Source organism: Podarcis liolepis, assembly GCF_965112155.1.
Source record: "Podarcis liolepis genome assembly, chromosome: 8".
Lineage (NCBI taxonomy): Eukaryota > Metazoa > Chordata > Lepidosauria > Squamata > Lacertidae > Podarcis > Podarcis liolepis.
Window position 1 is genome coordinate 18904869 of NC_139560.1, and position 14652 is coordinate 18919520.

Consider the following 14652-nt stretch of genomic DNA (forward strand, 5'->3'; position numbering starts at 1 on the left):
TGTTGAATGTTGCAAACCCTCTTAGAGTCTGATCGGAAACAATAGCAGTGAGAAAAAAGAATTAGCACTTTTTATCTTAATGTGATGTTGAAGACTAATTGTTACAACATAAATGCAAGCAGTTAATCATCTCGTTGCTAAGTACTGCACCACACTAATGAGCTTAGACCTTGCACATCATATCGTTAATTTAAGTTATTTCCCAGAAATAACACTTTATATTTCAAATATGCATATAGCTTGACTTCCTTCAGATATTTCCCTTTTGCTTGGATAATGAATATTGCCTACTCATGAGGAAAAAACTAAAATGGGCCTTATATTTCTCTATAATTAGTGAATAGCTCCCACACAAATTTCACAAATTGCACTCAAACAATTACCAGGTGTTAACGATTTGTTTGTAACCACTTTGTGAATGGGTTATTTATGTAGTCCTGCCAAGTAGTAAGCATAATCCTACCAGACAGACGTGTGGTAATGTCTGTAGTAAACTTCTTGTCTCTGCCCATCCCTTGATTGATTATTCTGGGAGGAATTCAGTGTAGTGCTGGGCCAATCATTCCATCAACTCAAGCATTTCAGCTTGCCAGATGGAATGACCCTCCCTATCCTTTTGTTGTTCTGGGGCTTCTCCTGACTGAACCAGAGCCAATTTGGGTTTCTGTCAGCAGCACTATGGGAGAGAAGAGTGCAGAAAGCCCAACCGTATTAGTGGAAGTCCTTGTGGAGACTTTCATTAGTGAGACTCATTAGTTGAATCTGATCCTATCATTTTAGCTATGTTGTTCATTGATTTGTTTGTTTCCGGGAAAGGGTTCACTCTTTAATCCTGAACCATTTAGTAATTTACCACAGTTAGATTAGCAAAAACAAGTCATTCTCTCTCAGCGGTCTGTAAACTAGGTACAGATTTCAATCCTCTACACACACTTAGCAGGGACCGCTTCAGTGATGCAACCATACTTGCTTTCATTCGGGTTTTTTGTTGCTGCGCTTCAAAGGTGTTTAGGGTGGAAACAGTAAATAAGACATAATATTATGCATGATGTGGTTAAAGTGGATAGAATTAAGCTTTTCTCTCTCATAATACTAGAGCATGAGCCATCTGGTGAACCTAACTGTAGGAGATTCAGGACAGAGAAAGGGAAGGTCTTCTTTGGAGGGCACTTAGTTTAACTGTGGGTTTCGCTTGCACAAGAAGTTGTGATGATCGCCGGCTTAAGCAGCTCTGAAAATCTATTGTGCAAAGCCATGACCCTATGATGTCTTCAGGATAGGAGGCGACATGACTCTAAATGCCAGTTGATGGGGAAACAACAGAGGGAAGAAGGTTATTGCCCTTATGGAGGCTGAACTAGATCAGCCTTTGGTCTCACCTAGCCAAGCTTTCCTTGTGTTCTTTGCTTGTTTGTTATGACACACTGGCATTTACTTAGCATAATGCCCTAAAGATAATAAGAATAAGAATAAGAATAAGAATAAGAATATTTATACCCCACCCATCTGGCTGGGTTTCCCCAGCCACTCTGGGTGGTTTCCAACAAAATATTAAAATGCAATAGTCTATTAAACATTAAAAGCTTCCCTAAATAGGGCTGCCTACAGATGTCTTCTAAAAGTCTGGTTGTTGTTTTTTCTTTGACAACTGGTGGGAGGGCATTCCGCAGGGCAGGTGCCACTACTGAGAAGGCCCTCTGCCAGGTTTTCTGTAACTTGGCTTCTCGCAGCAAGGGAACCACCAGAAGGCCCTTGGCGGTGGACCTCAGTGTCCGGGCAGAACGATGGTGGTGGAGACACTCCTTCAGGTGTACTGGACCAAGGCTTTTTAGGGCTTTAAAGGGCAGCACCAACACTTTGAATTGACCCCGGAAACTGGGAGCCAATGTAGATGATAAAAATTGCTCAAAGATGATAAAAGATTGTTCAAACTTAAGAATGGTATACCATAATCAAAATATAATCATTAATCGGAAGACTAAGGAACCAATTGTCAGTCCAGCTAGGACATATGAGAGAGTATATATGCTTGGGAAGCACCCATTGCTCATGTAGTTATTTCCTTTGATAAATGGTTTCTGCTTAAGAAGTTCAGAACAGCATGACACTGTGTGTTATACAGTAGGAATGAATCTGCATCGGATGTGAACTGTTCCTCAAAGTACAGAACAAGAAACTTGTGCAAACCCTTTATCTCAGGATCGCTTCTTATATTGCATTTTTGTGCAACTGGATGGGTTTTTCTGCATCAATATGTGCTTATTTTGTATAATGGAAGTACATTCTGTTTTTGTAAAAATAAATAAATCTGACATATGTTAAGGAGGCTGCCCCCATCTAAAGCAACTGCATTGACTGGACCACTAATTTAATGTGAACAACATATATTTTTTATATGCAGAGTTGTAATGCAGAGTGGTAATATGAGTGAAACATGAAAAGTATGTTATTCTTCTGTAGTAGTGTTGTATTCCTTCCAGAAAGAAGAAATATACAATGGTATGCCTTTTACTGAACAAACACAAGTATTCCTATGTCTTTCCCACCCCAGGGGGCTGGGGAGGGAAGACTCCTGAGCTTGCTTTCAGATAGATAAAACCTTGCTGATTTGATGGCAATGATAGTGGCCTTTGGTGGAAAAAATAATAATTAAAATGTTTCTTTGTTTGGGGGGAAGGTGGGAAATGGATGGAATCAGGTGATTTCTAAAGATGCAGTATCATCTTAAAATATTGCCGCACAGTTTTTAATAACATGCAAATATGGTTGACACTGTGGCTGTGTTGTAAACCACTAAAAGCTGTGGCTGGTTTCAAATGGAAATGGATGTTTTTTTATCCCCTCTGGTCACACAAGAGGAGAGCAAAGCTAGGGGAGAAAGACCATGCATATAATGCTAAGCTATGGTTTAGTGTTATTTCAAAACAATGTCGAGGTGGGTCCAATGCAGATGTATAGTTTCGCCATGTTTCCACTTATACAGAGCTATACCATGGTTAAGCTCTGTATGTGGTGACACTAGGAGAAACCTGCCTTCCACCTGGAAATCGACAGTTTGGATGATGATGTTGTTGTTGATGATTTTATATATTATTGATTTTGTACCCTCAGAAACTGCCTTTTCCTAATGCAGATAATAGTGTAATTATAATAAATGCAAACCATGCTTTGCAAATCTATTTTAAAGAATGGTTTCACATAATAACTTGTAGCCACTTCTTAATCATTAGAAGTAATGCTTAATCACATTTAAGAAAAACAAGCCATTTTAATACTGTTAGTGTCCCTTACATGTCTTTAAAAAAGAGAAAGATGAGCGAGTTGGACTCAAGGGATTTAAATGGTGCATTTTTTTTTCCATTCCACACACTGCAGAGTTACAAAATAAGCCACCATTTTGATTTTGAGATATTACAGAAGCATCCCAATGTTAACTTCGGCATCACTTAGTGAATATCAAGTTTGCACTTTTATCACAAAGTGCATTTTTCTTTTTGTTAGCCTATTGTGTTCCAAGTTTTGTTTCTAAACTGGAAAGCATTTTCCGTTCTGAAAATAAAGCCATTAATAGCCCGCCATTCTGTTGTTCAAGACACAATTGCATTAGGACTTGCAAGCTGCTCCAGTTTCCTGTAAATTTATGATCAGTGTTCAATCTTTTGCTTTTGAAACCCAGTAAAATTCAATCTTGCTTTTGAACACAATGAATGAGTGGTCAGAAGGGATTGTTTTATCAAGACTTTATAGTGTTAATTAATACATAATCTTTAGAATTGTAAGCTTTGGGGTACATTATTATGATCAGTGGTTTTGAGAATGAATCAGATGTTTTCCAAGATCTAAAACATAGGAAAATAAGAAGGACTTCCATGAACAGAATGCCTTTTTGAAAAATAAATTATTTCTAATGGAAGTGACATCTTTGAATATATGCCTTGCCGCTTTCCCCCTTCCTTCAGGGACTTGAATTAATATTTATTTCAGGTTTATTTTGTGAATGGTCCAATACAAAAGTCATAAACAAAATAAAAAAATTCCTTCCAGTAGCACCTTAAAGACCAACTAAGTTAGTTCTTGGTATGAGCTTTCGTGTGCATGCACACTTCTTCAGATACATAAAGTTACTGTATATTGTGTCATAAAGTCATAAAGTTACTGTATATTGTGCTTTGACTTAAACAATGACTGTTCAAACATGGGTATTTACCAGGATGCTTCTCTATATTTGCATAACAAAAAAGAAAAACACACACCATTTTCTGCCAATTCTGGTGGTATTAATGGAAGTAGAAGTGAGCAAGTAGTGCAAGGATTGCAGCATTAAACATGTGCTAAGTTTCTATTGTCACTTAAATGAGGATGGATTGAAAATGCAAGTATTTGGTGCACATTTTAAAAATTTAGGGCTAACTTTTGTATGCTGCTTGCTTCTGCTTTGGCAACTGTACAAGAAAAGCTCTTCAGGGGACCAGGCTTAGCAGAGGAACCACAGGTTGCAAAACCTTATATGAGCTATGGGAGATCAGTGTAATAAAATATGATTTTGCATAGTTAATGTCCTTGCAATATCATGGGTAGAGACAACGATACAACTATTGAGGACACAGCTGTAAGAAATAGCAAATTAGCAATTTGTATATTCAGATACAATTTAAAGAGGGGCCATTTGCTCCACCACTGAGCATATGATATATCTGTAAATAAATAACTAATCATAAATAAATCTTTTCCTGGTTTAACATATTGAACAACTTTGGAAATGTAGAAAGCCCTTTGCTCAGAGAGCAGTGGTAGAACTGACATCTTCCTTTCCTACACACACCCCTCTAAAAAAAAAGTTCAGAAAAGCCCATTCACAGTAGAAGTGAAAGTGACAAGGAGCTGAACTAAAGGATCTGATGGGGTGTTTCATAAATTGGGGAGGAATATTGTTAGTTCCCCTCTCCCCAAGGCTTTGTGCATTATTCATTCACTGCTGTGATAGTTGTAAAGAGCAGCAGTAAAACTGACAACTGAGCCCTGTCAGTATAGAAGTTAAACTGAGAAGTCCCTTTGTCGGGGCATTTAGAGATGCATATGTGCAAAAAGGTTGGTGTCTTTGATATCTGAGTCACCTCCAGAGTTACTGTGGATAACTGACACAGTGTGATGGAACATCATAAAACTCAATGGAAATAAAAGGACAAGGTTCACACATTCTTTGCACTTAGGGAGTTTAATTTGAATAAGGATTTGATTACAAAATGCATGCTTCATCTAAATATTATATGTAGCCTATCAGTTTTAACAGTGTTTCATTTGTATGATCTTTGGGTATATTTTACGTCTATATTATGTGTGTTTCTCCAACATAGATTCCAGACAGAACTCAATTACGATGTTCTGGAAGTGCACGATGGACCAAATCTTCTCTCACCACTTCTAGGATCTTACAATGGTACACAGGTCCCCCAATTTCTGTTCAGTAGTACCAATTTCATTTACCTTCTGTTTACAACAGACAACAGTCGTTCTAACAATGGATTCAAAATCCACTATGAAAGTAAGTAGCTTTTGCTTTCCTTAGTATCTAAGGTTATTTTGTAGCATCAGACTTGTTTATTTGTGTATGTGTATGCTTGCACGAACACACATTTCATACATTTTTCTTCTTTCTCTATGTGTATATCTGTTGTGTGTCAACAGCTGTATGGATTAACATGGCACCCATATATAGGGTGCTAATGAAAAAGAACACATCAATCAGTTTGGGTTTCTCTTAGTTTCTCATTTTTTTCAGTCTTAAATTCATTTCTGCATCAGTTTGAATTTCTAAAAAAAAAAAAAACTATTCATGAAAATTCACCAGCATTTTATTGCAAATTATTCTGGAATAGCTTTTGTAACACCTGCAAATGGCCCAGATTTGCTAAGCCTTTTAAATGAATAGTGCTGTAAGGGAAAGTTAACATGGGTTGCTCAGAACTTGAGAAACCAGTGTGACATTCGATTTGGTTCCCTGATGTCATATTCTAGTTAAGTTACTGAGCAGCCCTACATAATTAGAAGTTTGGGCAATTCTTTAGGTAGGTGATGGGCTTCCCATCAAAACAGAGTGCCCAGGTTTTATGGAAAACAGTTGTTGATTTAATTTGGATTTATTCTCAACAGGTGTGAGATTAATTGAAAACATTTATAGGAAGCAGTTCCCAGAACTGAATTACTTCAGTTGTGCAGTCTGTGGCTTTTGTGTGCTTCCATGAGTTGGTTTTTTATGTCAGCACAGTGCTCTTTTCCTTCCTTCCTTCCTTCCTTCCTCTCTCTCTCTCTCTCTCTCTCCCCCTCCTAGCCATCCCTTCATATCCAGATTTATGCTCTCACTCACACTGTTCACAACACACACGCATTTCATTTACATAGTACCGTATTTTTTGCTCTATAAGACTCACTTTTTCCCTCCTAAAAAGGAAGGGGAAATGTGTGTGCGTCTTATGGAGCGAATGCAGGCTGCGCAGCTATCCCAGAAGACAGAACAGCAAGAGGGAGTGCTGCTTTCGCTGTGCAGTGATCCCTTTTGCTGTTCTGGCTTCTGGGATTCAGAATATATTTTTTCTTGTTTTCCTCCTCCAAAAACTAGGTGCGTCTTATGGTCTGGTGCGTCTTATGGAGCGAAAAATACGGGTATTTCCACAAACACCATTCACACTTGAAACAATTGACCAGTGTTGGAGATCTTTCCCTTTTTTCTTCACTGCTTCCCACTACCAATATCCTCCCAGTTTCATTATGCATGGATATATTAATCAACCGTGTTAGACTATATTTCTCAGTCCTTTCTTTCATTTCATATTTGGAACATTTGTTCCCTTCCACTCCAGGTGTAACTGTAAACACCTATTCTTGCTTGGATCCTGGCATACCTGTTCATGGTCGTCGCTATGGGCACGACTTTTCTATTGGCTCAACGGTATCATTTGGTTGTGACCCAGGATATAGGCTCAGCCATGAAGAACCTTTGCTGTGTGAAAAGAACCACTGGTGGAGCCATCCACTCCCTACCTGTGATGGTAAGAATCAGTTCAAATTAGCACAAAATATAATCTATGGCGTGTCCATCAGAATGGCTTTCAGATTTATCAGTGCTAGCTTTGTGTTAAGGAAGGAGAGAGGCTGGTCCTACTTTTGCAAACCTGATTCTTCTGCTTGTTTATGAACTAAAGACTCCAGGTCTACTTGTTAATAAACTAAAGGATGATTAATATTGTAGGCCAACAACATCTGGAAGAAAATATGTTATCTTGCTCAATAATTTTGCTGAAAGGGTGTAGAATATTAATCAGCCCAAGACCTCGTGGAACATTTTCTCCTGGTGCCTAAAAGTATATAAGGAAGGCACCAGCCAAACTGCCCTGGAGAGAACATTCCACAAACAGGGGGCCACTGCATAAAGGCCCGTTCTTGGGGTACCAAACCTCTCATGGAAAAGAAGGGCCTCAGGTGATAAATGCAGAGTCCAGGTCAGTTTATTATGGGGAGAGGTAGAGAGCCAGTATGGTGTAGTGGTTAGTGTGTCAGACTAGGACCTGGGAGGTTTATATAGGGAGAGAGGTCTTCTTGTTTTTTGTTGTTTTGTTTTTTGAGTTATTGCAATCCTGAGCCATTTAAGGCTTTATAGGTCAAAACCAACACTTTGAATTGGGCCTGGAAGCTACTTGGCAGCCGTTGCAGTTGGGCCAGGATTGGTGTAATATGCTCAAACATCTTGCCCTAATGAGCAACCTGGCCACCAAATTCTACACCAGCTGAAGTTTCTGAACTGTCTTCAGAGGCAGCCCTACGTACAATGTGTTGCAGTAATCTAATCTAGATGATGAGTCCCTATCTACTCTAGTCAGGTACATACAGAATCCTGATCCCCGTGCTCTAAGACAGGCATAGGCAAACTTGGCCCTCCAGATGTTTTTGGACTACAACTCCCATCATCCCTAGCTAACAGGACAAGTGGTCAGAGATGATGGGAGTTGTAGTCCAACAACAGCCTGTAAAAGTATGAAATGTTCCACTTTTTCTTTTGCTGAAATGCTTGGCAAAAGAAAACATAGCTCTTCTTGAAGAAGCAAATATCGGGACACCTTCTCTGTCCAGATAACAGCTCTCTTGTAATAATAAAATTAATGATCTTCATAGGCTAGCAGGTAGTAAAATCCACTCCAACACTCCTGCAAGGCTAATTAGTCTGCCCATAAAAAAACTGGACCTGAACCCTGAGGTATCAGGTCTTCAATATTTGTTTCTTAATGATTCCTATCTCATATGATACTCAGACTTTAGCACGGCTGTGCTGTGGCCATAATTTATTAGGTTGCATAATTTATTAGGTTGCAGATCTAAAAGCTGGTCTGCAAGCAGAAAGTGACTTTAACAATGTGAATGCTCCTGGCTTCACTGCAAGATCCTCTGCTTCAGTTGCTGCTTCCTTTTCCAGTTCCAATCTTCTCATTTTTCTAGTCTTGTTTCCACTTCATTCTTGTATTCCTCCCCCCCCCCCCCCCGGCCGCCATTTCTACTTCAATGTTACAAACTTTGTAACATAAAAAACACACAAAAAGCTGAGTTCAGTTTAAAATGTGTCCCCCATGTTTCAGCCTGCTTAGACTGCATGGCTCTACCCCTGACTTGACTCTTTTTGCTTTTCAAAGGTTCTGTTTCTCATTCTGTGCTGTTTCAGTTTTATCCTAACATGGAAACCAGATTTGGAAATTCCTTACACAACACTGAAACAGCATTTGTTTTCCCTATTACAGTGGTACCTCGGGTTACATATGCCTCAGGTTACAAACGCTTCAGGTTACAGACTCTGCTAACCCAGAAATAGTGCTTCAGGATAAGAACTTTGCTTCAGGATGAGAACAGAAATTGTGCTCCTGCAGTGCGGCAGCAGCAGGAGGCCCCATTAGCTAAAGTTGTGCTTCAAGTTAAGAACAGTTTCAGGTTAAGAACGGACCTCCGGAACAAATTAAGTACTTAACCTGAGGTACCACTGTACATGTAATCCCATAGAAGTAACATGTAGTTTCCCTGACACTCTTCCATAAGTTAGAAGGCTGCCTTGGAGAGATTGTCATTGTGGGAGGTTGAACTCAGTGACATAGTTGTCAAGTCAGCTGTTCAAAGCTTTGCTACTCTAGCTGCAGAAAACCATTCTCCATACCTCACTTGCAATCGTCCATGGCGATGCTACTGTAGTTAGGATATGTATCAGGACCTCTTTACTGAATAGAATACTTGACCGAAGAGTAGAAGCAATGTTTTCTTATGCACCACATGCTTATAGTCTAAAAATAAACACTATTAAGGAGCTCTCTGTGAACAGTTTTCTCTACTGTGCAATAACATTACATATTGTGACAAATTTCTTCCTTGAGATGCTGAACTAGTGTGCAATTCATTAAGTAAATGAGATTATTTCCCCCCTTCTAAATGGCAATTGTCCACTGAATAAATATCCTCTAAAGGCAAGATTGGGTATGTTTATTCTAGCCCATTTATGGATTCATGGCTGAATTCATTTTAATTCCCTTACCCTATTGGTTCTTCCAGAGTAATGTTTTGGGGCTAGTTTGGAATTGACCACTGGAGAGAGGTCTGTCCCTTGTATGAACTCAAAGTTGGATCCATTCCACTCAATTGTTTCCTTTAGTTAGACACTAGTTTTCATAAAGTGAGAATGTTTCTCGGCCTTTTGGCTAAGACCAAGTATAGTTTTTCCTATAAGGCATGGAGGATTGCCAAGTCAAGGACAGTCTTGGAAGGAAATGTCTGGGTTTTGTAAACTCAGTGACTTTTAGAAAATAATTTCTCCCCAAGTGGTGGTAGGAGAGGTGGTAGAAAGTGGGCAGGGGTCCAGGGATTTGGTTTTCACTCAATTTGAAGCAGCAATAACAGGTTGCCTACCCCCATTTTGACAGCACTGGACTACCTGGTAATTGGATGAGGTTGAATTCATGTTCCAAACTGGCTAACAAGCTTTTTTTGCCTACTCCATACTACTGTAATGCCTTTGGATTTGGTTCAATTCACCAAGGTCTACCAGCTAAGTAGGTCACAATGGGAGGGTATAGTGTAAATTTGAAAGGGTGAGAGTAATGTTGATACACTGATGAGCATCTCATGACATCAAGTTACCCAGTAGAGGTTTACCACAACCAACTTCTCATGGATTGCTGGCTTGAGAGCATTTGACCCAAGGAATGCTTGTGATAAGCAAGAACACATTGTGTTGTTGATCATTTAGAATTTGATAATTTAACAAGGTAGGGAGCAGAACAATGATATCGGCCAGCTCTCATCAGAGGAGTAAGGCTTCGGGCTAGTGAAGGTTGCAGTTAAATGGTTAATGATTATGCCATTCATGAATATAAGTCAGTAAAGTTCTTAGAGCCATTTGCAAGTTGTATAGTTGTGCAATGGCACATGGTTCAGTAGATAGTAGCCGACAATTGTTTGTGTCCTGCTTCTGTTCATATGTATCCTTTTATTGCTGCATTTCCAAGACACATTTCACTTACCATCTTAAGATGGATTTTATATTTGGAATCAGTTAGAATGTATTTTTTAGATATTGAGTTTTTGGAACAGGAGTTGTTGCAATCTGATCTTTAGATTTGCTGCACAAGCACAAATTATTTGGCTTGGATGGGGAGGGGGACACCATTTACAAATGGCCCCACTAGTATTTTGCAACATATTTTGCTGCAGCAATGTAGCACTAGTAGGAGAATACACATGATCTGGGTTATAAGTGCACTGAGCATCCAGATGGTATTCTGACAATATGCTTGAAAAATGGGTATGGCATTTTGCATAACTTAGCAAGTTTATATATATATATAAGTCACTGTAAAACAAGGTGAAATTCTCAGTCTTTATATAAAAGTTCATAGTCATTAGATTATGACCATATGCTATTAGTGTTGCTGGTCTAAAACAAGATGCAGTAATACCTCTAAAGTTCAAGCAGTCTAAACAGTATTGCAAAAGCCTTTGCGCTATGGAATACTGGTTGGTCCGAACATATGGAATTATTTTAATGTCTCTGCTATTTAGGTATAATAGACCAATACAGCTACTGTGCTTTATTTGAAAATAATAAATGGAGCTGGGATTTAGGAGCCAGCTAGGGATCTATATCAAAAATTGGACAAGAGAAGCAAATTCCAATTAAGGCAAAAGGGAATTATATTTTCAGTAAATGCTGTCATAGAAGATATTCTTTCAAAAAGTCCATTCTCTAAGGCAGGCGCGTGGGCATTTGCATAGGCTTTGTGTTAGAATTGATGTATTAGAAATTCTTTAATCCATGAGAATGGGATGAGAGATGTGATGTGAGATGAGGGATGTAGATGATCAGGGAAGAGTTAACATGGAAAGAATAAGAGAGTTTAGGAAATGAGTTACCGTACATAAAACTTACGCTTGTGTGGGGATGACTATTTATTTATTTATTGTTTTTTTTAATACTTATCAGCTGCCTTTAAGGTTAAAACCCTCTCAAATAGTCTTACAAAATAAAATAAAAAACCTATGCAGATCCAACCTCTATTCCTAGCCAGTGTTCATAATCCAGCCCACAAATATTAAAATCTGATACAAACTGCAGCTAAAAGGTGTACCAGAGGAAAGCAACTCAGATGATCAAGGACCTTAAGCAGAACAGTTGAGGGAGCTGGGTATGTTTATCCTGGAGAAGAGGAGACTGAGGGGAGATATGATAGCCATCTTCAAATATCTCAAGGGCTGTCACATGGAGGATGGAGCAAACTTGTTTCCTCCTCCTCTGGAGAGTAATACTCGAACCAATGGCTTCAAGTTACAAGAAAGAGATTCCAACTTTCTAATGGAAGAACTTTCTAATGGTAAGAGTTGTTCGACAGTAGAACGGACTGCCTCAGAAAGTGGTAGACTCTCCTTCCTTTAAGGTCTTTGGACTAGGGTACTTTCCAATTCTACAGTTCTCTGATTCCCTAGCTAATGTACCTTGGGATCTTTACTTCATGGCTTTGTGCTTGCTGCAGAAGCCTGCACTGCTATTAGACTGAATAAAGATACAGTGGTACCTCAGGTTACATATGCTTCAGGTTAAAGACTCCGCTAACCCAGAAATAGTGCTTCAGGTTAAGAACTTTGCTTCAGGATGAGAACAGAAATCGGGCTCCGGCGGCGCGGCAGCAGCAGGAGGCCCCATTAGCTAAAGTGGTGCTTCAAGTTAAGAACAGTTTCAGGTTAAGTACGGACCTCCGGAACGAATTAAGTACTTAATCTGAGGTACCACTGTATATTGTTTATTTCCAAGTAAGTAAGTCATTGTCTGTGTGTTTCGATACACACCTATACTTTTTACTTTGTTTCAGAAACTTTAAAAACTGATTAGTGATATGGGACAAAAGAACCACATGTGCATAGCACGCAAAAGTGCTCCCTCTCTCAAGCTATTTCCAGCTCTCTTTAATATATCTTCCTCAATTGCATACCCCTTTCCTAGATAGACTTATATTGGTGTTTAGTATTCAGTGTGATTCTGAAATATAAATAATTTCCATTCTTATTATGGAAACATCCCCCCGCCCCAACTAGGAATTTTCTCAAATCAACCAGTATAATTAGCAATTCATTTTCTTAATACTTATTACCAAAGCTTCTCAACAATTAATTAATCATGTTTCCTTTCAGAGCACTTTGTGTAAATATTGGCTACAATTAGAGATTTGTCACCCAAGGGAACTGTTGGCACTCCCACATATAGGCTATTGTTTAAACAGAGATAATAGAATTTCAACTTGCTATTTCACATGCTTCATTATAATATGACTGCCTGCGTTTATGTGCCTACTACATTTCTCTCCCCACCTGCTCCCTTTTCAGCTTTGTGCGGCGGAGATGTTAGAGGACCAAGTGGGACTATTTTATCTCCAGGTTATCCTGAATTGTATCCCAATTCACTGAATTGCACATGGACTGTTGATGTTACTCATGGAAAAGGTATAGAATTACGTTTTTCATAACCACAACACATTTTACATAATTTTCGTTCTAGTTTTGAGTTTCTATTTTCTCATGAAGTTCTTCAGCTTGGTGGTGGCCACAAACAACATCAAATGCAAAAGTTGACTTAATACGGGGCTGGAAACCACTTTCAGCCAGAGGGCCTCATAGCAGGTAGATTCAGAGCCAAAATGAAGAGGAGCAATAGATGCAATTTGTACTTTTGCACCATAGGCGAAATGTAAGCTGCATAAAAGCCAGAGTGTTTCTACACACCTTCTACAGGGTGAGTCCTTTAAAAGAGGCCCCGTAGATACAGAGTACACATGTTCCATGGGGCCTCTTTTAAAAGACCCGCCCTGTATATCCACCATCAAGGAAAACAAATTGAGAATATATTCCAGCTACTCAAAATCACACTGGGCAAAGAGCAGGACAGGTGAGGAGCTTGACCTGTAGAAAGTCCCATGGGCTGGATAAAGAGACCTTATAAATTAACTAAGCCTCCTTAGATTCTATAGCTTCGTGTAATAATTTTATGTATCTGTAATTCCCAGTTTACCCTCAACATACTGTATTGCTGAGTCAAAAGAGTCTCCTCGCTTTTGCTGCCCCATTTTCACACTGTGAATGTGGGGAGGCTATTTTTGAAGTTTTTGATGATGGGCTGGCAAATAACTGGCATGCAGGTGGACTGCCACTTCAACCTTTGTTCTGGAATTGCTCTGACACAAAAAGGACATTTGAGATCAAGGATTCCAGGTTGTTAACTAGAATCGCTTTTTGTTTATATACATGGGGAATCCAATCAGAGGTTACCAAAATGCACTGTTCATACTTGCCTTGTGGTCTTGTAGTGAGCTTCATCCATCACTGCATTCCCGAGATAAATAACGCTGTGACTGATAATGTAGGGACCTTACACACTTTTCTGAACAGCTGGAAGTTGAAGATCACTTTCTGCATGGCAGCTGACAGAATGATTTAAAAAGTCCTTCCCCACAGAGATAAGCCATTCATTTCAGTGTCTCTGACCACTGCAGATCTATTCCAGTCAATGTAGTGATATACTAGTGGAGGTAAATCACGATAAATGTAAATTGCTAAGCATAGCAACCTGATATAATTTGCTGCCAGAGTGAAGAAAATACTTAGGTATGAAAAGGATAGAACCCAGAAGGCCCTAATGACAGAGGGGCACTTTTTAATATTATCTCACTGAATAGGCAAAGTAGAAATGTAATAGTCTACCTTTAGTTTAGTTTTTAGTTACATGTCCTTTCCCTTTGGTGCACCATGTCCACGGCAGCTCACAATAAGCTTTAAGTAAATATCACAGTATTTCGGAGACAATTATAAGACATGCTAACAAATTCAAACAAAACCACCAGTAAACCAATTAATAATACAATAATGTCATCAAACATAAATCATCACCACAATCAGTGCTTTTTTTTCTAAAAAAAAATGTTTAGGGGTACTCTCATTTTCCTACTCATATTGAAATACTGCCCCTCAATGAGGCCAAACTTAGATTCACAAAATGTTTAGGGGTATGCATATCCCTGCACCCCCCCCCCCCGAAAAAAGCACTGATAATAATTATTATTTCTTAAATTTCTGTAACGCCCT

General features: G+C 39.0%; 1 protein-coding gene across 5 annotated transcripts in view; it reads left to right on the top strand.

The window, feature by feature from the left end:
* The window catches only part of CSMD3 (CUB and Sushi multiple domains 3), a 591548-nt gene that overhangs the window by 389005 nt on the left and 187891 nt on the right, over positions 1-14652 (top strand). For all 5 annotated transcript variants that reach the window (XM_083516438.1, XM_083516434.1, XM_083516435.1 and 2 more), the window contains 3 exons: positions 5355-5542; positions 6858-7046; positions 12901-13017. In XM_083516438.1, the coding sequence (XP_083372564.1) occupies positions 5355-5542; positions 6858-7046; positions 12901-13017 (494 nt within the window). The remainder of the gene's footprint in view (positions 1-5354; positions 5543-6857; positions 7047-12900; positions 13018-14652) is intronic.